This window comes from Lissotriton helveticus, chromosome 1_1 (assembly GCF_964261635.1).
Source record: "Lissotriton helveticus chromosome 1_1, aLisHel1.1, whole genome shotgun sequence".
NCBI classification, from domain to species: Eukaryota; Metazoa; Chordata; class Amphibia; order Caudata; family Salamandridae; genus Lissotriton; species Lissotriton helveticus.
In genome coordinates this window covers 26,877,233-26,904,164 of record NC_136057.1, presented here as the reverse complement: position 1 = coordinate 26,904,164, position 26,932 = coordinate 26,877,233, and the positions used below count along the sequence as shown (strand labels likewise).

Here is a 26,932-nt window from a genome sequence, read left to right as displayed (position 1 = left end):
ACTTGCATTTTGTACTTAAATTACATTGTACCTAAATTATTTTGTTTGTGCCTTTCTGTGGGCAAGAGTGGTATGCAATATTTATGCGTTGATATGAACACTGTCTACAAGTCTGTTTGTGCACCTTAATGTGTAACGCAGCCTTGCATTAGGAGGGAATCCTTGTGTGTCGGGGAGTTCAGTCGCGCTCTCTCTGTAGCACTGAGAAGGAGGCTCTGTGTGGATTCTGGCTTGAGGGGTTGAGGGGCTGCAGCCATAACCCTTGGAGTATGGAGCATTCATTGCATAACCCCTCGCATGGCCAAATTGGGTTACAGCAATGCACGTGGAGGGAGCTGAGGTGTTGGAGGTCTGTGGGGAAGGGTGGAGACCAACTGGAGTGTGGGATGCTACAGAAGGAATGCTCCTGGGCAGGTGGGATGACCTTGAGGTTTGACCTCAGAGGTGGGGCTCCCAGTGTTTTTCAGTCTTTCATCACTTTCTCTTCTCTCCTCCTAGGTGGGTGTTTATCCATGAGAAGGCCTACCAGGTCCGGGACACCGCCATCGAGTCCTCCGTCATGACCAAGGTGAAGGGCTTCGGGAAGTACAGCGAGAAGGTCATGGATGTGGCAGACTACGTCACACCCCCACAGGTGGGTCACGGAATCAAGGCACAACCAGGGGAAACCTAAACCACCCTTTCCTCAGAGTTCTCAACCCCCACTGTCTAAAGCACTCCTCAAAGTACTAACACACTCCTCAACCCCAAATATTTATCACGCTCCTCAACCCCAAATATTTATCACGCTCCTCAACCCCAAATATTTATCACGCTCCTCAACCCCAAATATTTATCACGCTCCTCAACCCCAAATATAATATTTATCACGCTCCTCAACCCCAAATATTTATCACACTCATCAACCCCAAATATTTATCACGCTCCTCAACCCCAAATATGTATCACACTCCTCAACCCCAAATATTTATCACGCTCCTCAACCCCAAATATTTATCACACTCCTCAACCCCAAATATTTATCACGCTCCTCAACCCCAAATATTTATCACGCTCCTCAACCCCAAATATGTATCACACTCCTCAACCCCAAATATTTATCACGCTCCTCAACCCCAAATATGTATCACACTCCTCAACCCCAAATATTTATCACGCTCCTCAACCCCAAATATTTATCACACTCCTCAACCCCAAATATTTATCACGCTCCTCAACCCCAAATATTTATCACGCTCCTCAACCCCAAATATAATATTTATCACGCTCCTCAACCCCAAATATTTATCACGCTCCTCAACCCCAAATATAATATTTATCACGCTCCTCAACCCCAAATATAATATTTATCACGCTCCTCAACCCCAAATATTTATCACGCTCCTCAACCCCAAATATAATATTTATCACGCTCCTCAACCCCAAATATAATATTTATCACACTCCTCAACCCCAAATATTTATCACACTCCTCAACCCCAAATATTTATCACGCTCCTCAACCCCAAATATTTATCACACTCCTCAACCCCAAATATTTATCACGCTCCTCAACCCCAAATATTTATCACGCTCCTCAACCCCAAATATGTATCACACTCCTCAACCCCAAATATTTATCACGCTCCTCAACCCCAAATATTTATCACACTCCTCAACCCCAAATATTTATCACGCTCCTCAACCCCAAATATTTATCACGCTCCTCAACCCCAAATATGTATCACACTCCTCAACCCCAAATATTTATCACGCTCCTCAACCCCAAATATGTATCACACTCCTCAACCCCAAATATTTATCACACTCCTCAACCCCAAATATTTATCACGCTCCTCAACCCCAAATATTTATCACGCTCCTCAACCCCAAATATAATATTTATCACGCTCCTCAACCCCAAATATTTATCACGCTCCTCAACCCCAAATATAATATTTATCACGCTCCTCAACCCCAAATATAATATTTATCACGCTCCTCAACCCCAAATATTTATCACGCTCCTCAACCCCAAATATAATATTTATCACGCTCCTCAACCCCAAATATAATATTTATCACACTCCTCAACCCCAAATATTTATCACACTCCTCAACCCCAAATATTTATCACGCTCCTCAACCCCAAATATTTATCACACTCCTCAACCCCAAATATTTATCACGCTCCTCAACCCCAAATATTTATCACGCTCCTCAACCCCAAATATAATATTTATCACGCTCCTCAACCCCAAATATTTATCACGCTCCTCAACCCCAAATATAATATTTATCACGCTCCTCAACCCCAAATATAATATTTATCACGCTCCTCAACCCCAAATATAATATTTATCACGCTCCTCAACCCCAAATAATTATCACGCTCCTCAACCCCAAATATTTATCACGCTCCTCAACCCCAAATATTTATCACGCTCCTCAACCCCAAATATAATATTTATCACACTCCTCAACCCCAAATATAATATTTATCACGCTCCTCAACCCCAAATAATTATCACACTCCTCAACCCCAAATATTTATCACAATCCTCAACCCCAAATATTTATCACAATCCTCAACCCCAAATATTTATCACACTCCTCAAGCCCAAATATTTTTCACATTCCTCAACCCCAAATATTTATCACACTCCTCAACCCCAAATATTTATCACAATCCTCAACCCCAAATATTTATCACACTCCTCAAGCCCAAATATTTTTCACATTCCTCAACCCCAAATAATTATCACACTCCTCAACCCCAAATATTTATCACACTCCTCAACCCCAAATATTTATCACACTCCTCAAGCCCAAATATTTTTCACACTCCTCAAGCCCAAATATTTTTCACATTCCTCAACCCCAAATATTTATCACACTCCGAAACCACAAATCTCTAATCTATGCCTCATCTCCAAACCTCTCCCATACTCACCAACTCCTCCAAGTTCCTACCATGATCCTCACCCAAGCCTTACCTCAGTCTTTGTAGTTATTAAACCATTGCCCCTTGCAGAGGGCAGTGCCATTCTGCACTTTCATTGAGGTTATGACTGGTCTTGCTTTTCCACCCGTGACCTCGGCATTTGTGAGCCCATGGGGGCGCTCCACCGCCTCAGGAAAGCACAACTGCTGCCCCCTTGCCTACTAGGGAACAGGTGCGATTTGTGCCAGCTGAGATTATAGCAAAAAATAAATATGGATAAATACAGACGGAAATGCCCAAAAAATAAATACCATAAAGTCCGGAGCCCTAGTAATTATTGACAAATAAAAAAAATTCTCCAAGGGAGCACCTGCTTCAAGGAGACATCATTTGTTGATGCAAACCCTGGCATGACTATCTGAGGGGCATATTTACAAGAGCTTTATCTTCGCTTTTTTGGCTCACAAAGCCAAAAAAGCGAACATAAAACCAGCGCACTATTTACAAGAGGGTGCTAACATGCATAATCGCATGTTAGCACCCTTTTTCCCAACGCCTCCCTGTGCATATCCAATGAGATGCAAAGTGGGCGTTACTGGGCGTACCCCGGATGGATTACCTTGCAAATATAGCTGATGTTTACATCGCGATATTTACAAGGCAGCCCACATGATTTTAGCACATGTTAGATTTTGGCGAAAACTGCCTTTTTTGCCAAAATCTAACGTCAGCTAAAATCCTGATTTAGCCATCCCTAACATAGGGGGTGGATTATGCTGATACAACCCTGTGGGTCGTATCAGCAAGGTTCTCGCCGTTTGCAGGGAACATCGCTGGAAAACCAGCAAGATTCCCTGCAAAAGGGAGATAACCTCACTATCGCTGGAATTTTTATCGCCCTGGAGTAACGCGTTGTTAATAACGCGCTACCAGGGTGATAAATTCCAGAGATAGCCTGCGATAATATAATTATCGCTAAGCACAGCCAGCGCCGTTGTTGCTATGCCCCTGAGTAGGTTGGGCTGTGCATCAAAAACTACGGATGTTTCCATCATCCACCCATTCAACACCCACGCCAATGCCTTCTTGGCGCTAAGTGACGCAATGAGCAGCAAAGCAGCACCAACATCTATCTGCACAAAAAAAAGGCACCTCTGAAACGTAAATATTCATCCAAGACTGTTCACTTTTATTTGCTTCACTTTGTGTGATTTTGTGTAAATAATGAGTGAATCTGCCCCTGTGTTTGTTGGGTGTTTTACTGCCCCCTACAGTGCCTGAGCTCCAGACCCTGATTCATAAGCCCTGTTGCTCCTCCTTGCACCCCTAGAGAGTCAGGAGTGAGAAGGGGGTACTGGAGAGCACTGGAGCCATGAGACACTGTGATGTGGTTATATCACCTAAAAGAGGAGGCAGACCCTGTAGACTCTTGGGGAAGGTTTGCGTTTATTTATGTTCAGCAGATCACAGAAGGAGCGCCGGGCGTCTTACCATTCGCGCTCCGATCGCTCGCACATTCGCGCCTCACCCTCGCGCATGCCCACGACTGTTTGCGAGCTCGTCCTTGCGTGCCGCGTCATCACGCGCCCGCGAAGGACTAGACCGCTACACTACATATCTCCCCTTTTTGCACACACGCAAAGAGATGCTAAGAGTCCACTATTTCAACATCCCCCCAATTCAAAGTCTCTGAAGCGAGCGGGTATGACCACCGCTCTCCCTGCACGTGTACGCCTTACCGGGGTAGAAGCTTCTCGGACACCTTCTCCCATAGGTCTCAACATTCCGCTCCTCATCTGACTCAGTTCATTTCTCTGGGGTGTCAAGTCCTTTTCGACCCTCTCTTCCTCTACCCTCGGAGCTTCCAGATCTTCTCCCTCTACGTGCAAATGTCCTTCCACTTGGCTTTCACCTTCTTCCGTTATTCTCTCCTCTCTGCCACTCAGTCCTTGATCTTGTTGGCCTTTCTCTTTTTCCTCTGGCCACTGTAGGATCTTGTTAATTTTAGCCATGCGGTCTTGGGACCACACATTTCCGTCACTAAGTAACGCAGCTCTGTCGTATACTTCCTCCACTTGCATGGGTGGGCTGTACTTGCTTTCTCCTTTCCTTTTCAGCACGGCCAACTTGACTCTCACCCATTCCCCTTTTTCCAAAGGCGCTTCTTTCACATTTCTTCTCCTGTTATAGTGCTCAGTATATACTTTTTGGGCCTTTTCGAGATTGTGCTGGACTACGGCAGGTGACCATTTGCTGGTGACGGTCTTCTCCCTCCAGACCACATTGTCCTTTGTGAACGGGTGCCTGCTCCTTAGGATCTGGAAGGGGCTGTAGGAGGTGGGGGTAATCCTGTACGCCCACAACATGCTTTGGACCTCCTTCTCCCAATCTTTGCCCTACATGATGGCGGCTCGTATGGATCCCATGAGGGCACGATTAAATCTCTCCACCTGTCCGTTGCTCGAAGGGAGGTACACTGAGGTGTATTTCGCTTTGATTCCATTAGTTTCTGCGTACTTGTACCACTTCTCAGATGTGAAATGCTGACCATTGTCACTGAGGACCGTCCTCGGGATCCCTTCTCTCAGGAACACTGAGGTGAGAAACGTAATAATTGTGTCAGTGTCCCTCTCTTCCTGCACATGTATTTCTGGCCACTTAGAATACTTGTCCACCAAAACACATAAGTATTTCGGCATACCTTGGTTATCCAGCACTGGTCCCAGAATGTCAACCGATACATCCTCCCACGGGTTGCGCGGTTGGTCGAACCTTCCCAATGCAGGTCTCAATGGCTTCAATATTTTGTCGGCTCCTTGGCACTGGTTACAGTCCCTCACGTGCCTTTCTACTTGATTGTCCAGTCCCGGCCACCAATACATTTGCTTCACTCGCAGTTTGGTTTTCACGATGCCGAGATGTCCTTCATGTAGCTGGTGCAGCAGGCGCGGGATTAGTCTCGTGGGGGGGCACCACTTTGTCACCTCGATATAAGAAGATTCCGGAGTCGCTCACAGATAGTTCTTCCCTTACTTCGTAGAATTTTCGGAGAACTTCCTTCAACCTCCTTTTCTCTGGCCAGCCATCGAGCACACATTCTTTGACCTCCTTCATGTCTTCGTCCTCCTCATACGCTTGCGCCCATTCTTGCTTGCTGATTACTTTTTCTGACTCCTCCATCACAGCTATCATCTCTTCATTCTCCAACAACGAATTTGGCGCCTCCTCCATGGCTGAAGCTCGACTAAGATAGTCAGCCACTTTGTTGCGTGTCCCCGGTATGTACTCCACATCATACCTATACTCGAGCAGCTTCAGCGCCATCTTGGCTATGCGTGGGGTTGCAGTTGCATGTCCACTCGAGGTGAGTACCTTGACCAGCGGTTTGTGGTCCGTTTGTAGATGAAATCTCGTGCCCCACAGGAACTGCCTGAACTTCCCCATGGCCCATACCACCGCCAGCATTTCCTTCTCAATCACACTGAACTTTTGTTCTGTGGGGGATAACACTCTGGATGCGAAGCTGAGGGTTTCCACAGTACCATCTTCTCTCTCCTGTGCGAGAACTGCCCCTAGCCCCTTTTCGCTGGCATCTGTGGTCAGTATGGTCTGTCCAAGAGGATCATGTCCATGCAAAGGCACAGCCTGGCTTATGTCCGTCTTTAACACTTCAAATTCTCTCTGTGCCTCTTCATCCCAATGGAACGCCGTCTTGTTTCTTATGAGCTGTCTCAATTGATGTGTTTTAGTCGCGAAGTGCTGAACGAATTTACTATAGTATTCGGCCATCCCTAGGAAGGATATCACTTCCTCCTTGCTGACGGGGGCTCTGGCATCACAAATCGCCTTCACGTTCTCCCTCTTAGGGGTGATCCCATTTCCTCCAATCTCATGACCCAGGTAGGTGACAGATGTCATTCCCAGTTGACATTTCTTCCATTCAGCAGTCAGTCCTTTCTCCTGCAGCACGCTCAGTACTTTGTTCAGTTTCTTGTCGTGGTCTTCTCGGTCCATTCCCATCACCAAGATGTCGTCTTGGAAATATTGGATGCCCTCTACGTCCTTGAACAGGCGGTGCATCAGCTTTTGGAACACCGCTGCAGCTGATGCCAGCCCGAAGGGCATTCTGCGAAATTGATAACATCCGAACGGTGTTATGAAGGACGTGAATTTTTGGCTAGATGGATGCAAGTCTATCTGATGATAGGCGGACGCGAGGTCAATGGTGGAGAACCACTTCACTCCCCTTGTTCTGGCTAGCATTTCTTCAATCCTAGGCAACAGGAATTTCTCCACTATCAGGCATTTATTTAGTTCTCGCAGGTCCACACACAAACGCACCTTGCCGTTGGGTTTTCGTGCGACGACTAAGGGAGATAGCCATTCCGAACTGTCTATGGGCTCAATTATCCCTTGTTCTTCCAGTATGCGTAGCTCTTGTTGTAACGCTTCCCTCGCCGCGATGGGTACGTTCCGGATTTTGTGGGACACTGGGCGGGAGTTCTCTTTGAGCAAGATTTTGTGCGTGAATTTCTCTAGCTTGCCGACTTTCCCTCCGAATACCTTTGGAAATTCTCTCTTCACTTTCTCCGGATTCGGCCAGCATTCACAATCCGTCAGCAACACTTGCTCACTGCCTCCTGGGTCCAGTTTGATCCCTAGATCACCTTGATCTCTCCACCCCAACACCGATGGGCCCTTCTCTGCTACATAGTTTGCAGTCCGCCGTTCTTCCCCTAAATTCAAACTTCAGGATCCGGTAGCCCACCATGGGGATCGGGGTGCCTGTATATGATACCGGCCGAATGTCTGGCGGTTCCAACTTGGGGCTTAGGCTTGGACTGAACTCTTCCTCCCATACAGATCTTTGGACTATGGTGTACGGGGATCCTGAGTCTATCGCAATCCTGATCTTCACTCCTCCTATCAGCATGTCGGCCCGTGGTTTACTCGAGCGCTTGTTTTCTATTCCCAGCACTTGCTCCTCGATGCACAACACCAGGTCTTCTTCTTCCTGTTCCTCTTCTTCTCCTTCTAGGCGGTCCTGTGCCACGTACTTCACGACCATCTTCTTCCCCTTCCTGCGACATACCTTCTCATAATGACCTATTAGGCCACAGAACATGCATTTCGCCCGAAATGCTGGGCAACGTTTATCTTGGGCCGCATGGTTCGCACTTCCGCACCTGTAACACGTGGCTTTGCTGTCCGTGGACTGTGTCCATGTCTGACTTGACTTTCCAGACCATCTGTTGGTTCCTTTATTATTCCCGGGCGTCATTCTGTTTCGTCCTGACTGCTCTGCATCGTCCACCTTGTTCACCATGGTTCTCTGGGTGTTCTACCGTTTCGCTGCGTCAGCGCATCGCTTTGACAGTTCTGCTTTCTTTACCATTGCTATTACTTCTTTTAGCGTCGCCTCTCCATGCACCCACAACTTATCCTGCACCGTCTTATTGGTGGTGTGCATCACGATTTGGTCCTTTATGAAGTCGTCTTGTAGTGTCCCGTACTTGCATGTAATCGCTAACCTTCTCAACGCCGCGACGTAGTCATCAATGGATTCTCCCGCTTCTTGCTTCCTCTGCTGGAAGTTAAAACGATCAATGGAGACGCACACCGCAGGTCGGTAATGGTTATCTAGATCTTCTAAGGCATGCCGGAAGACATCATCATCATCCGCTGGTCTAGGCGTGGGCACTAGGTTCGTGAACACTCTTATCCCTTCTGGACCTAGATTATGTAGGAGTATCCTTCTTCTGCTCGCACTGGGGAAGGGTTCTCCATTTTCGCCTTCCAAAGCTTCTAAATAGTCCTTGAAATATTCCCTCCAGTCTTCCCATTTCATCTGGGGCTCACCAGGTTTGGGCAGAAACGGAATCGGCGTCGTAAGGGAAGATGTTTGTGTGCTCATCCTGGCCTGCTCTTCCGGTTCCCCTCCTTGACTTCTAGGGCTACCAGGCGCGCTTGCGTTCCCGCCTTGTGCCGTGTTGAGTCGGGGTTCTCCTTCTCCCCCTTCTCTTCTCTCTCCCCGTTCCGCCAGGGCCTCAGTGGTGGTGTATCTACCCTCCTACCGTGCTTCCTTTCCTTGTTCGCCTGAGTTCCTGGCCCTGGTGCACGTGGTGGGAGCGTCTCGTCTCCTTGCGCCTCTGCCACGCTCCTCCTGCGACTCTCTGCCACTGCGCTTCTTTCCTTTTTGTCCCCTGACCGGTACACTGCAGTGGTCTCCCAATGTTTGTTGCTCCTCTGTGTGCCTTTAGTCTCCTACGAACCAGTCAAGGCTTCTAGTGACGAATCCCACTCCTCGTCGCCACTGTGATGTGGTTATATCACCTAAAAGAGGAGGCAGACTCTGTAGACTCTTGGGGAAGGTTTGCGTTTAATTATGTTCAGCAGATCACAGAAGGAGCGCCGGGTGTCTTACAATTCGCGCTCCGATCGCTCGCACATTCGCGCCTCACCCTCGCGCATGCGCACCACTGTTTGCGATCTCGTCCTTGCGTGCCGCGTCATCACGCGCCCGCGAAGGACTAGACCGCTACACTACAGACACCAGTGGGAAATCCCAGTTCCCACCACTAATAAAACCCAATCGCCCACTAACCCCACTCTTGCACCCCTCCACCCGCAGCTTCTCAACTGCAATTGTCTTTTCGCAGTATTTTCTGACAAATCATGCCTTTATTTGGGTTCCTAGGGGGTAATGTTAGGACCTAGGAGGCCCAGGCCAGTCATGCTTGTTTGTACAGACTAAAAAACCTTGCGAGAAAAGAATACATCCGTCACGCCCCTTTGAGGGACAGTCCCTTTGATTTTAAATTGCAAGTAACTCCATGTATACACAGGCATGGTTAAGCCGCATCATCTTTCGGTACGAAACTGTGTTTGTGCGTGAAAGTTCACCAGTGCTGCCATTTGTGCAGGAAAGCGTCCCACGGGCGCCTGCACTAATTATTAGCACACCTCGGCCTGTGAAGGAAGACAGCCTGGACCAGTGCTGGCAAACCTCATCTGCTCTCAGCTGAAGGCGCAGACAGTCGCAGTTCACACAGTGTGCGCTAGAGGGCAGCAGATGACAGGCTCAGATCCGACTCCACATTCCAACGTAAAGACAAGTGACGTGACCTCCTGCCGCAAACAAGCATGTCCTTCTGTCTGTCTGCAGTCTGTCCGCACCCGTGTGCTGTCTGTGAGGCACTCTGCACCCCTCAAGCCTCTAGGGTGTCACTTAGGCTTGTCCACGCCAATGCTTGTACACACTCATGCAAGTCATCCAAAGTAGTGCTACTTTAAAAACTCCAAAATACAATATTTACTACACAGTGGGCGGGGCTTAGAGTGGGACATGATGCTACAAAACACAGACCTAGTTAGGAGTCAGAGAACTGCAATTCACAAACTGCACTTTAAACACACTACAGCAGCACTACTGATGAAACAGGAGTGACTGTCCTCCAGCTGAGTCAAGGGCAGCCAGAGCCAACCACTGCCACTGTAACTCAGTACTAAAGAATAAAATCGAGGCAGGTAAAGTTTTATTATAATGTTATTAATATATCATTTATTAAAATGAACATTTTAATAGATTTTTTATTTAAATTACAAAGATAACATTTAATTCAATTTAAACAATGAATTTAAATAAAAAAATAAACAATTTTTAAAGTTAATATGTCATAATATGAAAGTGTGAATAGGTGTTAGATGAATGTGTTGTAATATTTCTAAGTCAGGTAAAACGTGTATTTTTTATGTTTTAGAATCATTTTTCTTAAAATTCCCTATTACTTTCTGCATGGAGGTCTCCACCCCAGTGGCTGAGGTGTCCAGCAATACCTGGAAAGTTACTAATACTAACTTTTCAGTCAGAAATGAGGTCATAGGAGCCTTCGCCCCTCATTTGAAGGGATGGAGACACATAATTCGACACATATGTAAATCTTCACATATAAATGGTGACTTGCATCCATCAAGAGATTTGCGCATAGGTGTAGGAGTATATCTACACATGAGGGGCTCTCCACGTGTAACCTTGCCTCCTCACCAGGCCTCTTGTGTTCCTCTATGGTTTCACTCCAGCCATCCCAGCCCAACCCCTCCCGCCTCAAGGGAGACCTCACCTGGGCTACTCTGCCCATTTCCATAGTTTATGTAAGAAATACTAGGCCCTGCTATGTGCACCGCATCTGCAGTACTGTTATGGGGACCCCTTCTAAAGTGCTGTGTCCAGTTCTGTATGTGTCCAGTTCTGGTGGCCGCAATTTGGAACAAAAAGTCTAGTCATGTTGGCCACATCAAAACTGGACATTCTTGGCAGCCACACCGAATTACTTAAGGTCACCAGATGACCCCATATCTTCCCCTGAATTATTAGACTGGCAGAAAAACAAAAGAAGGTAAGCCCCCTGGAATGATCAAGTCCCCAATGATATCGAGTCATCTGGGAAGTTTAGAAAGAGTTAGCTCTGTCCTTGAGGCTAAATATGGAGCGTAAAGTCCAGGCCTGGATGCCACCCGTGGAGAATCATGCCCAGTCCATGAGGCCACCAGTGGAGAATCATGCCCAGTCCATGAGGCCACCAGTGGAGAATCATGCCCAGTCCATGCGGCCACCAGTGGAGAATCATGCCCAGTCCATGAGGCCACCAGTGGAGAATCATGCCCAGTCCTGGAGGCCATCCGTGGAGAATCGTGTCCAGTCCTGGAGACCACCCGTGGAGAATCATGCCCAGTCCTGGAGGTCAGCCATGGAGAATCATGCCCAGTCCTGGAGGTCACCCGTGGAGAATCATGCCCAGTCCATGAGGCCACCAGTGGAGAATCATGCCCAGTCCTGGATGCCACCCGTGGAGAATCGTGCCCAGTCCTGGAGGCCACCCATGGAGAATCATGCCCAGTCCATGAGGCCACCAGTGGAGAATCATGCCCAGTCCTGGAGGCCACCCGTGGAGAATCGTGTCCAGTCCATGAGGCCACCAGTGGAGAATCATGCCCAGTCCATAACGCCACCCATGGAGAATCGTGTCCAGTCCATGAGGCCACCAGTGGAGAATCATGCCCAGTCCATGACGCCACCTGTGGTGAATCATGCCCAGTCCTGGAGACCACCTCTGGAGAATCATTCCCAGTCCTGGAGACCACCCATGGAGAATCATGCCCAGTCCATGAGACCACCTCTGGAGAATCATGTCAAGTCCTGCAGACCACCTCTGGAGAATCATTCCCAGTCCTGGAGACCACCCATGGAGAATCATGCCCAGTCCATGAGACCACCCGTGGAGAATCATGTCCAGTCCTGGAGACCACCTCTGGAGAATCATGCCCAGTCCTGGATGCCACCCATGGAGAATTGTGTCCAGTCCTGGAGACCACCTCTGTAGAATCATGCCCCGTCCTCGAGGCCACCCGTGGAGAATCATGTCCAGTCCTGGAGACCACCTCTGGAGAATCATGCCCAGTCCTGGATGCCACCCATGGAGAATTGTGTCCAGTCCTGGAGACCACCTCTGTAGAATCATGCCCAGTCCTAGAGGCCACCTGCGGAGAATCATGCCCAGTACTGGAGGCCACCCGTGGAGAATCGTGTCCAGTCCTGGATGCCACCCGTGGAGAATCGTGTCCAGTCCTAGAGGCCACCCGTGGAGAATCATGCCCAGTCCTGGAGGCCACCCGAGGAGAATCATGCCCAGTCCACGAGGCCACCCGTGGAGACTCATGCCCAGTCCATGAGGCCACCAGTGGAGAATCATGCCCAGTCCTGGAGGCCACCCGTGGGGAATCATCCCCAGTCCTGGAGGCCACCCGTGGAGAATCGTGCCCAGTCCTCGATGCCACCTCTGGAAAATCATGCCCAGTCCTGGATGCCACCCGTGGAGAATCGTGTCCAGTCCTGGAGGCCACCCATGGAGAATCATGCCCAATCCATGAGGCCACCAGTGGAGAATCATAACCAGTCCATGAGGCCACCGGTGGAGAATCATGCCCAGTCCTGGAGGCCGCCCGTGGAGAATCATGCCCAGTCCTGGAGGCCACCCGTGGAGAATCATGCCCAGTCCTGGAGGCCACCGGTGGGCAATCATGCCCAGTCCTGGAGGCCACCCGTGGAGAATCACGCCCAGTCCTGGAGGTCACCCGTGGAGAATCATGCCCGGTCCTAGAGGCCACCCGTGGAGAATCATGCCCGGTCCTAGAGGCCACCCGTGGAGAATCATGCCCAGTCCTGGAGGCCACCCGTGGAGAATCATGCCCAGTCCTGGAGGCCCCCTCTGGAGAATCATGCCCAGTCCTGGAGGCCCCCTCTGGAGAATCATGCCCAGTCCTGGAGGCCCCCTCTGGAGAATCATGCCCAGTCCTGGAGGCCCCTTCTGGAGAATCATGCCCAGTCCTGGAGGCCACTAGTGGACAACAATGCCCAGTCCTGGAGGCCCCCTCTGGAGAATCATGCCCAGTCCTGGAGGCCACCCATGGAGAATCGTGTCCAGTCCTGGAGGCCATCCGTGGAGAATCGTGTCCAGTCCTGGAGACCACCCGTGGAGAATCATGCCCAGTCCTGGAGGTCACCCATGGAGAATCATGCCCAGTCCATGAGGCCACCAGTGGAGAATCATGCCCAGTCCTGGATGCCACCCGTGGAGAATCGTGCCCAGTCCTGGAGGCCACCAGTGGAGAATCATGCCCAGTCCTGGAGGCCCCCTCTGGAGAATCGTGCCCAGTCCATGAGGCCACCCGTGGAGAATCATGCCCAGTCCTGGAGGCCACCAGTGGAGAATCATGCCCAGTCCTGGAGGCCACCAGTGGGGAATCATGCCCAGTCCTGGAGGCCACCAGTGGGGAATCATGCCCAGTCCTGGAGGCCACCCGTGGAGAATCATGCCCAGTCCACGAGGTCACCCATGGAGAATCGTGCCCAGTCCATGAGGCCACCAGTGGAGAATCATGCCCAGTCCTGGAGGCCACCAGTGGGGAATCATGCCCAGTCCTGGAGGCCACCCATGGATAATCGTTCCCAGTCCTGGAGGCCACCCATGGAGAATCATGCCCAGTCCTAGAGGCCATCCGTGGAGAATCATGCCCAGCCCTGGAGGTCACCCATGGAGAATCGTTCCCAGTCCTGGAGGCCACCCATGGAGAATCATGCCCAGTCCATGAGGCCACCAGTGGAGAATCATGCCCAGTCCTGGAGGCCACCTGTGGAGAATCATGCCCAGTCCTGGAGGCCACCCGTCGAGAATCATGCCCAGTCCATGAGGCCACCCGTGGAGAATCGTGTCCAGTCCATGAGGCCACCAGTGGAGAATCATGCCCAGTTCATAACGCCACCCATGGAGAATCGTGTCCAGTCCATGAGGCCACCAGTGGAGAATCATGCCCAGTCCATGACGCCACCTGTGGTGAATCATGCCCAGTCCTGGAGGCCACCTGTGGTGAATCATGCCCAGTCCTGGAGGCCACCTCTGGAGAATCATGTCCAGTCCTGGAGACCACCCGTGGAGAATCATGCCCAGTCCTGGAGGCCACCTCTCGAGAATCATGTCCAGTCCTGCAGACCACCTCTGGAGAATCATTCCCAGTCCATGAGGCCACCCGTGGAGAATCATGTCCAGTCCTGGAGACCACCTCTGGAGAATCATGCCCAGTCCTGGAGGCCAGCTGTGGAGAATCATGCCCAGTCCTGGAAACCACCTCTGGAGAATCATGCCCCGTCCTCGAGGCCACCCGTGGGGAATCATGCCCAGTCCTAGAGGCCACCTGCGGAGAATCATGCCCAGTCCATGAGACCACCTCTGGAGAATCATGTCCAGTCCTGGAGACCACCCGTGGAGAATCATGCCCAGTCCTGGAGGCCACCTCTCGAGAATCATGTCCAGTCCTGCAGACCACCTCTGGAGAATCATTCCCAGTCCATGAGGCCACCCGTGGAGAATCATGTCCAGTCCTGGAGACCACCTCTGGAGAATCATGCCCAGTCCTGGAGGCCAGCTGTGGAGAATTGTGTCCAGTCCTGGAGACCACCTCTGTAGAATCATGCCCCGTCCTCGAGGCCACCCGTGGAGAATCATGCCCAGTCCTCGATGCCACCCGTGGAGAATCGTGTCCAGTCATGGAGACCACCTCTGGAGAATCATGCCCAGCCCTAGAGGCCACCCGTGGAGAATCGTGTCCAGTCCTGGAAACCACCTCTGGAGAATCATGCCCCGTCCTCGAGGCCACCCGTGGGGAATCATGCCCAGTCCTAGAGGCCACCTGCGGAGAATCATGCCCAGTCCTGGAGGCCACCCGTGGAGAATCGTGTCCAGTCCTGGATGCCACCCGTGGAGAATCTTGTTCAGTCCTAGAGGCCACCCGTGGAGAATCATGCCCAGTCCTGGAGGCCACCCGTGGAGAATCATGCCCAGTCCTGGATGCCACCCGTGGAGAATCGTGTCCAGTCCTGGAGACCCCCTCTGGAGAATCATGCCCAGTCCTGGATGCCACCCGTGGAGAATCGTGTCCAGTCTTAGAGGCCACCCATGGAGAATCATGCCTGGTCCTTGAGGCCACCCATGGAGAATCGTGTCCAGTCCTGGAGGCCGCCCATGGAGAATCATGCCCAGCCCTGGAGGTCACACATGGAGAATCGTTCCCAGTCCTGGAGGCCACCCATGGAGAATCATGCCCAGTCCTGAAGGCCACCCGTGGAGAATCATGTCCAGTCCTGGAGACCACCCGTGGAGAATCATGCCCAGTCCTGGAGGTCACTTCTGGAGAATCATGTCCAGTCATAGAGGCCACCCGTGGAGAATCATGCCCAGTCCATGAGGCCACCCGTGGAGAATCATGCCCAGTCCTGCAGACCACCTCTGGAGAATCATTCCCAGTCCTGGAGGCCACCCGTGGAGAATCATGTCCAGTCCTGGAGACCACCTCTGGAGAATCATGCCCAGTCCTGGATGCCACCCATGGAGAATTGTGTCCAGTCCTGGAGACCACCTCTGTAGAATCATGCCCCGTCCTCGAGGCCACCCGTGGAGAATCGTGTCCAGTCATGGAGACCACCTCTGGAGAATCATGCCCCGTCCTCGAGGCCACCCGTGGGGAATCATGCCCAGTCCTAGAGGCCACCTGCGGAGAATCATGCCCAGTACTGGAGGCCACCCGTGGAGAATCGTGTCCAGTCCTGGATGCCACCCGTGGAGAATCGTGTCCAGTCCTAGAGGCCACCCGTGGAGAATCATGCCCAGTCCTGGAGGCCACCCGAGGAGAATCATGCCCAGTCCACGAGGCCACCCGTGGAGAATCATGCCCAGTCCATGAGGCCACCAGTGGAGAATCATGCCCAGTCCTGGAGGCCACCCGTGGGGAATCATCCCCAGTCCTGGAGGCCACCCGTGGAGAATCGTGCCCAGTCCTCGATGCCACCTCTGGAAAATCATGCCCAGTCCTGGATGCCACCCGTGGAGAATCGTGTCCAGTCCTGGAGGCCACCCATGGAGAATCATGCCCAATCCATGAGGCCACCAGTGGAGAATCATAACCAGTCCATGAGGCCACCAGTGGAGAATCATGCCCAGTCCTGGAGGCCGCCCGTGGAGAATCATGCCCAGTCCTGGAGGCCACCCGTGGAGAATCATGCCCAGTCCCGGAGGCCACCGGTGGGCAATCATGCCCAGTCCTGGAGGCCACCCGTGGAGAATCACGCCCAGTCCTGGAGGCCACCCGTGGAGAATCATGCCCGGTCCTAGAGGCCACCCGTGGAGAATCATGCCCGGTCCTAGAGGCCACCCGTGGAGAATCATGCCCAGTCCTGGAGGCCACCCGTGGAGAATCATGCCCAGTCCTGGAGGCCCCCTCTGGAGAATCATGCCCAGTCCTGGAGGCCACTAGTGGACAATCATGCCCAGTCCTGGAGGCCCCCTCTGGAGAATCATGCCCAGTCCTGGAGGCCACCCATGGAGAATCGTGTCCAGTCCTGGAGGCCATCCGTGGAGAATCGTGTCCAGTCCTGGAGACCACCCGTGGAGAATCATGCCCAGTCCTGGAGGTCACCCATGGAGAATCATGCCCAGTCCATGAGGCCACCAGTGGAGAATCATGCCCAGTCCTGGATGCCACCCGTGGAGAATCGTGCCCAGTCCTGGAGGCCACCAGTGGAGAATCATGCCCAGTCCTGGAGGCCCCCTCTGGAGAATCGTGCCCAGTCCATGAGGCCACCAGTGGAGAATCATGCCCAGTCCTGGAGGCCACCAGTGGGGAATCATGCCCAGTCCTGGAGGCCACCCATGGAGAATCGTTCCCAGTCCTGGAGGCCACCCATGGAGAATCATGCCCAGTCCTAGAGGCCATCCGTGGAGAATCATGCCCAGCCCTGGAGGTCACCCATGGAGAATCGTTCCCAGTCCTGGAGGCCACCCATGGAGAATCATGCCCAGTCCATGAGGCCACCAGTGGAGAATCATGCCCAGTCCTGGAGGCCACCTGTGGAGAATCATGCCCAGTCCTGGAGGCCACCCGTCGAGAATCATGCCCAGTCCATGAGGCCACCCGTGGAGAATCGTGTCCAGTCCATGAGGCCACCAGTGGAGAATCATGCCCAGTTCATAACGCCACCCATGGAGAATCGTGTCCAGTCCATGAGGCCACCAGTGGAGAATCATGCCCAGTCCATGACGCCACCTGTGGTGAATCATGCCCAGTCCTGGAGGCCACCTGTGGAGAATCATGCCCAGTCCATGAGGCCACCTCTGGAGAATCATGTCCAGTCCTGGAGACCACCCGTGGAGAATCATGCCCAGTCCTGGAGGCCACCTCTGGAGAATCATTCCCAGTCCATGAGGCCACCCGTGGAGAATCATGTCCAGTCCTGGAGACCACCTCTGGAGAATCATGCCCAGTCCTGGAGGCCAGCGGTGGAGAATCATGCCCAGTCCTGGATGCCACCCATGGAGAATTGTGTCCAGTCCTGGAGACCACCTCTGTAGAATCATGCCCCGTCCTCTTGTATGTATGTATGTACATGTATTTACATACATACATACAAGAGAATCATGCCCCGTCCTCGAGGCCACCCGTGGGGAATCATGCCCAGTCCTAGAGGCCACCTGCGGAGAATCATGCCCAGTCCTGGAGGCCACCCGTGGAGAATCGTGTCCAGTCCTGGATGCCACCCGTGGAGAATCGTGTTCAGTCCTAGAGGCCACCCGTGGAGAATCATGCCCAGTCCTGGAGGCCACCCGTGGAGAATCATGCCCAGTCCTGGATGCCACCCGTGGAGAATCGTGTCCAGTCCTGGAGACCCCCTCTGGAGAATCATGCCCAGTCCTGGATGCCACCCGTGGAGAATCGTGTCCAGTCTTAGAGGCCACCCATGGAGAATCATGCCTGGTCCTTGAGGCCACCCATGGAGAATCGTGTCCAGTCCTGGAGGCCGCCCATGGAGAATCATGCCCAGCCCTGGAGGTCACACATGGAGAATCGTTCCCAGTCCTGGAGGCCACCCATGGAGAATCATGCCCAGTCCTGAAGGCCACCCGTGGAGAATCATGTCCAGTCCTGGAGACCACCTCTGGAGAATCATGTCCAGTCCTGGAGACCACCCGTGGAGAATCATGCCCAGTCCTGGAGGTCACCTCTGGAGAATCATGTCCAGTCCTAGAGGCCACCCGTGGAGAATCATGCCCAGTCCATGAGGCCACCCGTGGAGAATCATGCCCAGTCCATGAGGCCACCCGTGGAGAATCATGTCCAGTCCTGGAGACCACCTCTGGAGAATCATGTCCAGTCCTGGATGCCACCCATGGCGAATCGTGTCCAGTATTGGAGACCACCTCTGGAGAATCATGCCCCGCCCTCGAGGCCACCCGTGGAGAATCATGCCCAGTCCTCGATGCCACCCGTGGAGAATCGTGTCCAGTCCTGGGGACCACCTCTGGAGAATCATGCCCCGTCCTCGAGGCCACCCGTGGGGAATCATGCCCAGTCCTAGAGGCCACCTGTGGAGAATCATGCCCAGTACTGGAGGCCACCCGTGGAGAGTCATGCCCAGTCCTAGAGGCCACCCGTTGAGAATCGTGTCCAGTCCTGGAGGCCACCTCTGGAGAATCATACCCCGACCTCAAGGCCACCCGTGGGGAATCATGCCCAGTCCTAGAGGCCACCCATGGAGAATCATGCCCGGTCCTAGAGGCCACCCGTGGAGAATCATGCCCAGTCTTGGAGGCCACCCATGGAGAATCATGCCCAGTCCTGGATGCCACCCGTGGAGAATCGTGTCCAGTCCTGGAGACCACCTCTGGAGAATCATGCCCCGTCCTCGAGGCCACCCGTGGAGAATCATGCCCAGTCCTGGATGCCACCCGTGGAGGATCGTGTCCAGTCCTGGAGGCCATACATCGAAAATCATGCCCAGTCCTGGATGCCACCCATGGAGAATTGTGTCCAGTCCTGGAGGCCACCCACGGAGAATCATGCCCAGTCCTGGATGCCACCCGTGGAGAATCGTGTACAGTCCTGGAGACCACCTCTGGAGAATCATGCCCAGTCCTGGAGGCCACCCGTGGAGAATCGTGTCCAGTCCTGGATGCCACCCGTGGAGAATAGTGTCCAGTCCTCGAGGCCACCCGTGGAGAATCATGCCCAGTCCTGGAGGCCACCCGTGGAGAATCATGCCCAGTCCTGGATGCCACCCGTGGAGAATCGTGTCCAGTCCTGGAGACCACCTCTGGAGAATCATGCCCAGTCCTGGATGCCACCCGTGGAGAATGATGCCCAGTCCTGGATGCCACCCGTGGAGAATCGTGTCCAGTCCTGGAGGCCAACCGTGGAGAATCGTGTCCCGTCCTGGCAGTTGCCTGTGGAGAATCTTGCCCTGTCCCATAGGCCACCTGTGGAGAATTGTGCCCAGTTCTGGAGGCCACATCTGTGTGTCTAGTTCTGAAAGTCACACTAAAGTATTGGGTTAATTCCTGGACTCCTTGGCTTAAGTATTGTGCTCATCTCTGGAAGGACCTCTGGAGAAATGCGCCCATGCATTGAGACAAGGGCTTCAAGTAGCTTGTACAACTCTGGAGCCACAACGTGATCATTGTCTTTGTTTCTCTAGAGGTCAAGTGTTGTAATCTACTTTCTGATATAATCCTTCGTCCCCATTGTTGTTCTCTGCCTTGCTGCTCAGCTAGTGGTGAGGTCATTTGAATGCCAAGAGTGTGTGTGCTTGGGTAGGAGTTAGTTGGAGTGTATGGGTTAAGCAGCAAGGAGGCTGCTCCTGGACGGGCATTACATAGGAACTTATCATCGTCCTGTAACCTGTAAATGAAGATATAACTTTTTCTACATGACCTGACTACATGTTGTACACATTGCAACATCATATCTGTCAAACTGCATCAACTGTCCTTTTCTGGAGGCCACCCTGGAATGCTGTGTTCTGTTCTGAAGACCGTATCAGGATGATTGACTCCAGGTCTGGAAGTCACCCTGGAATGCTGTGCTCTGTTCTTGGGGATTGAGCCCTGTTCTGAAGGCCACCCTGGAATGCTGTGCTCTATTCTAGAGGCCACATCTGTAGGATTGTGTCCAATCAGGAGGTCACCCTTGGATTCTGTGTTCTGTATTGTGGTTCCGTCAGTCCTGGAAGCCACCCTCGGATGTTGTGTTCTGTTCTGCAGGACATATCTGGAGTATTGTGTCCAGTTCTGGAGGCTGCCCTGGGATGTTCTGTTCTAAAGGTCATATCTGGAGTATTGTGTTCAGTTGAGGCTGGGATGTTGTTTTCTGTTAAGAGGTCATAACTGGAGTATTGTGTTCTGTCAGTTCTGAGGCCCCCCTTGGATGTTGTGTTCTGTTCTGGAGTACATATCTGGAGTATTGTGTCTAGCTCTGGAGGCCGCCCTCGGATGTTGTGTTCTGTTCTGCAGGTCATATCTGGAGTACTGTGTCCAGTTCTGGAGGCCACCCTCGGGTTTTTGTTCAGTTCTGGAGGTCATATCTGGAGTACTGGGTCCAGTTCTGGAGGCCGCCCTCAGATGTTGTGTTCTCTTCTAGAGGTCATATCTGGAGTACTGGGTCCAGTTCTGGGGGCTGCCCTCGGATGTTGTGTTCTGTTCTGGAGGTCATATCTGGAGTACTGGGTTCAGTTCTGGGGGCTGCCCTCGGATGTTGTGTTCTGTTCTGGAGGTCATATCTGGAGTACTCTGTCCATTTCTGGAGGGCGCCCTCAGATGTTGTTTTCTGTTCTGGAGGTCATATCTGGAGTAGTGTGTCCAGTTCTGGAGGCCCCCCTCTGGTGTTGTGTTCTGGAGGTCATATGTGGAGTATTGTTTTCAGTTCAGGCAGCCACCCTCGGATGTTGTGTTCTGTTCTGGAGGTCATATCTGAAGTACTGTGTCCAGTTCTGGAGGCCGCCCTCGGATGTTGTGTTCTGTTCTAGAGGTCATATCTGGAGTACTGTGTCCAGTTCTGAAGGCCGCCCTCGGATGTTGTGTTCTGTTCTAGAGGTCATATCTGGAGTACTGTGTCCAGTTCTGGAGGGCGCCCTCAGATGTTGTGTTCTCTTCTGGAGGTCATATCTGGAGTACTGTGTCCAGTTCTGTAGGCCGCCCTCGGATGTTGTCGTCTGTTCTGGAGGTCGTATCTGGAGTACTGTGTCCAATTCTGGCCCCTGCCCTCGAATGTTGTTTTCTGTTCTGATGGTCATATCTGGAGTACTGTGTCTAGCTCTGGAGGCTGCCCTCGGATGTTGTGTTCTGTTCTGGAGATCATATCTGGAGTACTGTGTCCAGTTCTGGAGGTTCCCTCGGATGTTGTGTTCTGTTCTAGAGGTCGTATTTGGAGTACTGGGTCCATTTCTGAAGGCCACATCCGAACGGCTGTGTTTTGCCCTAAAGAACATATCTGGACACCAGGTTCAGTTCTAAAGTCCATGCCTGACGCTGGGTCCAGTTCTGGAGGTTGCCCTCAGACGTTGTGTTCTGTTCTGGAGGTCATATCTGGAGCACTGTGTTCAGTTCTGGAGGCTTACCTCAGATGTTGTGTTCTGTTCTGGAGGTCAAATCTGGAATATTGTGTGCAGTTCTGGAGGCCGCCCTCGGATGTCGTGTTTTGTTCTGGAGGTCATATCTGGAGTACTGTGTCTAGCTCTGGAGGCTGCCCTCGGATGTTGTGTTCTGTTCTAGAGGTCATATCTGGAGCACTGTGTTCAGTTCTGGAGGCTTACCTCAGATGTTGTGTTCTGTTCTGGAGGTCAAATCTGGACTATTGTGTTCAGTTCTGGAGGCCGCCCTCAGATGTTGTGTTCTGTTCTGGAGGTCATATCTGGAGCACTGTGTTCAGTTCTGGAGGCTTACCTCAGATGTTGTGTTCTGTTCTGGAGGTCAAATCTGGACTATTGTGTTCAGTTCTGGAGGTCGCCCTCGGATGTTGTGTTCTGTTCTGGAGGTCATATCTGGAGTACTGTGTCCAGTTCTGAAGGCTGCCCTCGGATGTTGTGTTCTGTTCTAGAGGTCATATCTGGAGTACTGTGTCCGGTTCTGGAGGGCGCCCTCAGATGTTGTTTTCTGTTCTGAAGGCCATATCTGGAGTACTGTGTCCAGTTCTGGAGGCCGCCCTCGGATGTTGTGCTCTGTTCTGGAGGTCATATCTGGAGTACTGTGTCTAGCTCTGGAGGCTGCCCTCGGATGTTGTGTTCTGTTCTGGAGGTCATATCTGGAGTACTGTGTCTAGCTCTGGAGGCTGCCCTCGGATGTTGTGTTCTCTTCTAGAGGTCATATCTGGAGTACTGTGTCCAGTTCTGGAGGGCGCCCTCAGATGTTGTTTTCTGTTCTGATGGTCAAATCTGGAGTACTGTGTCTAGCTTTGGAGGCCGCCCTCGGATGTTGTGTTCTGTTCTGGAGGTCAAATCTGGAGTACTGTGTCTAGCTCTGGAGGCTGCCCTCGGATGTTGTCGTCTGTTCTGGAGGTCGTATCTGGAGTACTGTGTCCAATTCTGGCCGCCGCCCTCGGATGTTGTGTTCTGTTCTGGAGGTCATATCTGGAGTACTGTGTCTAGCTCTGGAGGCTGCCCTCGGATGTTGTGTTCTGTTCTGGAGATCATATCTGGAGTACTGTGTCCAGTTCTGGAGGTTCCCTCGGATGTTGTGTTCTGTTCTAGAGGTCGTATTTGGAGTACTGGGTCTAGTTCTGAAGGCCACCTCCGAACGGCTGTGTTTTGTTCTAAAAAACACATCTGGACACCAGGTTCAGTTCTAAAGTCCATGCCTGACGCTGGGTCCAGTTCTGGAGGTTGCCCTCAGATGTTGTGTTCTGTTTTGGAGGTCATATCTGGAGTACTGTGTTCAGTTCTGGAGGCTTACCTCAGATGTTGTGTTCTGTTCTGGAGGTCATATCTGGAGTACTGTGTTCAGTTCTGTAGGCCGCCCTCAGATGTTGTGTTCTGTTCTGGAGGTCATATCTGGAGTACTGTGTCCAGTTCTGGAGTCCGCCCTCTGATGTTGTGTTCTGTTCTAGAGGTAATTTCTGGAATATTGTGTCCAGTTCTGGAGGACGCCCTCGGATGTTGTGTTCTGTTCTGGAAGTCATATCTGGAGTACTGTGTCCCGTTCTGTAGGCCGCCCTCGGATGTTTTGTTCTGTTCTGGAGGTCGTATCTGGAGTACTGTGTCCAATTCTGGAGGCCGCCCTCGGATGTTGTTTTCTGTTCTGGAGGTCGTATCTGGAGTTTTGTGTCCAGTACTGGAGGCCACCATCGGATGTTGTGTTCTGTTCTGGAGGTCAAATCTGGACTATTGTGTTCAGTTCTGGAGGCCGCCCTCGGATGTTGTGTTCTGTTCTAGAGGTCATTTCTGGAATATTGTGTCCAGTTCTGGAGGACGCCATCGGATGTTGTGTTCTGTTCTGGAAGTCATATCTGGAGTACTGTGTCCCGTTCTGAGGGCTGCCCTCGGATGTTGTTTTCTGTTCTGGAGGTCGTATCTGGAGTTTTGTGTCCAGTACTGGAGGCCACCATCGGATGTTGTGTTCTGTTTTAGAAGTTATATCTGGAGTACTGTGTCCAGTTCTGGAGGCCGTCCTCAAATGTTGTTTTCTGTTCTGATGGTCATATCTGGAGTACTGCGTCTAGCTCTGGAGGCCGCCCTCGGATGTTGTGTTCTGTTCTGGAGGTCATATCTGGAGTATTGTGTCCCACTCTGTAGGCCGCCCTCGGATGTTATCGTCTGTTCTGGAGGTCGTATTTGGAGTACTGTGTCCAGTTCTGAAGGCCACCTCCGAACGGCTGTGTTTTGTTCTAAAGGACACATCTGGACACCAGGTTCAGTTCTAAAGTCCATGCCTGACGCTGGGTCCAGTTCTGGAGGTTGCCCTCAGATGTTGTGTTCTGTTCTGGAGGTCATATCTGGAGTACTGGGTTCAGTTCTGGAGGCCGCCCTCAGATGTTGTGTTCTGTTCTGGAGGTCATATCTGGAGTACTGTGTCCAGTTCTGGAGGCCACCCTCGGATGTTTTGTTCTGTTCTTGAGGTCCTATCTGGAGTACTTTATTCAGTTCTGGAGGCCGCCCTCGAATGTTGTGTTCTGTTCTAGAGGTTGTATCTTGAGTACTGGGTTCAGTTCTGGAGGCCACCATCGGATGTTGTGTTCTGTTCTAGAGGTTGTATCTGGAGTACTGGGTTCAGTTCTCGAGGCCACCCTGGGATGTTGTGTTCTGTTCTAGAGGTTGTATCTGGAGTACTGGGTTCAGTTCTGGAGGCCGCCCTCGGATGTTGTGTTCTGTTCTAGAGGTTGCATCTGGAGTACTGTGTCCAGTTCTGGAGGCCGCCCTCGGATGTTGTGTTCTGTTCTAGTGGTTGTATCTGGAGTACTGGGTTCAGTTCTGGAGGCCGCCCTCGGATGTTGTGTTCTGTTCTAGAGGTTGTATCTGGTTTACTGTGTCCAGTTCTGGAGGCCGCCCTCGGATGTTGTGTTCTGTTCTAGTGGTTGTATCTGGAGTACTGGGTTCAGTTCTGGAGGCCACCCTCGGATGTTGTGTTCTGTTCTAGAGGTTGTATCTGGAGTACTGTGTCCAGTTCTGGAGGCCACCCTCGGATGTTGTGTCCTGTTCTGGAGGTCATATCTGGAGTACTGTGTTCAGTTCTGGAGGCTTACCTCAGATGTTGTGTTCTGTTCTGGAGGTCATATCTGGAGTACTGTGTCCAGTTCTGGAGGCCGCCCTCGGATGTTTTGTTCTGTTCTTGAGGTCGTATCTGGAGTACTTTGTTCAGTTCTGGAGGCCTCCCTCGGATGTTGTGTTCTGTTCTAGAGGTTGTATCTTGAGTACTGGGTTCAGTTCTGGAGGCCGCCCTCGGATGTTGTGTTCTGTTCTAGAGGTTGTATCTGGAGTACTGGGTTCAGTTCTCGAGGCCACCCTCGGATGTTGTGTTCTGTTCTAGAGGTTGTATCTGGAGTACTTTGTTCAATTCTGGAGGCCGCCATCGGATGTTGTGTTCTGGTCTAGAGGTTGTATCTTGAGTACTGGGTTCAGTTCTGGAGGCCACCCTCGGATGTTGTGTTCTGTTCTAGAGGTTGTATCTGGAGTACTGGGTTCAGTTCTGGAGGCCGCCCTCGGATGTTGTGTTCTGTTCTAGAGGTTGTATCTGGAGTACTGGGTTCAGTTCTCGAGGCCACCCTAGGATGTTGTGTTCTGTTCTAGAGGTTGTATCTGGAGTACTGGGTTCAGTTCTGGAGGCCGCCCTCGGATGTTGTGTTCTGTTCTAGAGGTTGCATCTGGAGTAACGTGTCCAGTTCTGGAGGCTGCCCTCGGATGTTGTGTTCTCTTCTAGTGGTTGTATCTGGAGTACTTGGTTCAGTTCTGGAGGCCGCCCTCGGATGTTGTGTTCTGTTCTAGAGGTTGCATCTGGAGTACTGGGTTCAGTTCTAGAGGCCGCCCTCGGATGTTGTGTTCTGTTCTAGAGGTTGCATCTAGAGTACTGTGTCCAGTTCTGGAGGCCACCCTCGGATGTTGTGTTCTGTTCTAGTGGTTGTATCTGGAGTACTGGGTTCAGTTCTGGAGGCCGCCCTCGGATGTTGTGTTCTGTTCTAGAGTTTGCATCTGGAGTACTGTGTCCAGTTCTGGAGGCCGCCCTTAGATGTTGTGTTCTGATCTAGTGGTTGTTTCTGGAATACTGTGTCCAGTTCTGGAGGCCGCCCTCGGATGTTGTGTTCTGTTCTAGAGGTCGTATCTGGAGTTCTGGGTTCAGTTCTGGAGACCGCCCTCGGATGTTGTGTTCTGTTCTAGTGGTTGTATCTGGAGTACTGGGTTCAGTTCTGGAGGCCACCCTCGGATGTTGTGTTCTGTTCTAGAGGTTGTATCTGGAGTACTGTGTCCAGTTCTGGAGGCCGCCCTCGGATGTTGTGTTCTGTTCTGGAGGTTGTATCTGGAGTACTGTGTCTAATTCTGGAGGCCACCCTCGGATGTTGTGTACTGTTCTGGAGGTTGTATCTGGAGTACTGTGTCCAGTTCTGGAGGCCGACCTCAGATGTTGTGTTCTGTTCTAGAGGTTGTATCTGGAGTACTGGGTTCAGTTCTGGAGGCCGCCCTCGGATGTTGTGTTCTGTTCTAGAGGTTGTATCTGGAGTACTGGGTTCAGTTCTCGAGGCCACCCTGGGATGTTGTGTTCTGTTCTAGAGGTTGTATCTGGAGTACTGGGTTCAGTTCTGGAGGCCGCCCTCGGATGTTGTGTTCTGTTCTAGAGGTTGCATCTGGAGTACTGTGTCCAGTTCTGGAGGCCGCCCTCGGATGTTGTGTTCTGTTCTAGTGGTTGTATCTGGAGTACTGGGTTCAGTTCTGGAGGCCGCCCTCGGATGTTGTGTTCTGTTCTAGAGGTTGTATCTGGAATACTGTGTCCAGTTCTGGAGGCCGCCCTCGGATGTTGTGTTCTGTTCTAGTGGTTGTATCTGGAGTACTGGGTTCAGTTCTGGAGGCCACCCTCGGATGTTGTGTTCTGTTCTAGAGGTTGTATCTGGAGTACTGTGTCCAGTTCTGGAGGCCGCCCTCGGATGTTGTGT

The 26,932-nt window shown here is 51.9% G+C and overlaps 1 protein-coding gene across 1 annotated transcript in view; it reads left to right on the top strand.

Annotated features, from left to right (window-relative positions):
- The window catches only part of P2RX3 (purinergic receptor P2X 3), a 366,171-nt gene that overhangs the window by 182,573 nt on the left and 156,666 nt on the right, over positions 1-26,932 (top strand). The window contains exon 2 of the mRNA XM_078674358.1: positions 499-634. Coding sequence (XP_078530484.1) covers positions 499-634 — 136 coding nt within the window. The remainder of the gene's footprint in view (positions 1-498; positions 635-26,932) is intronic.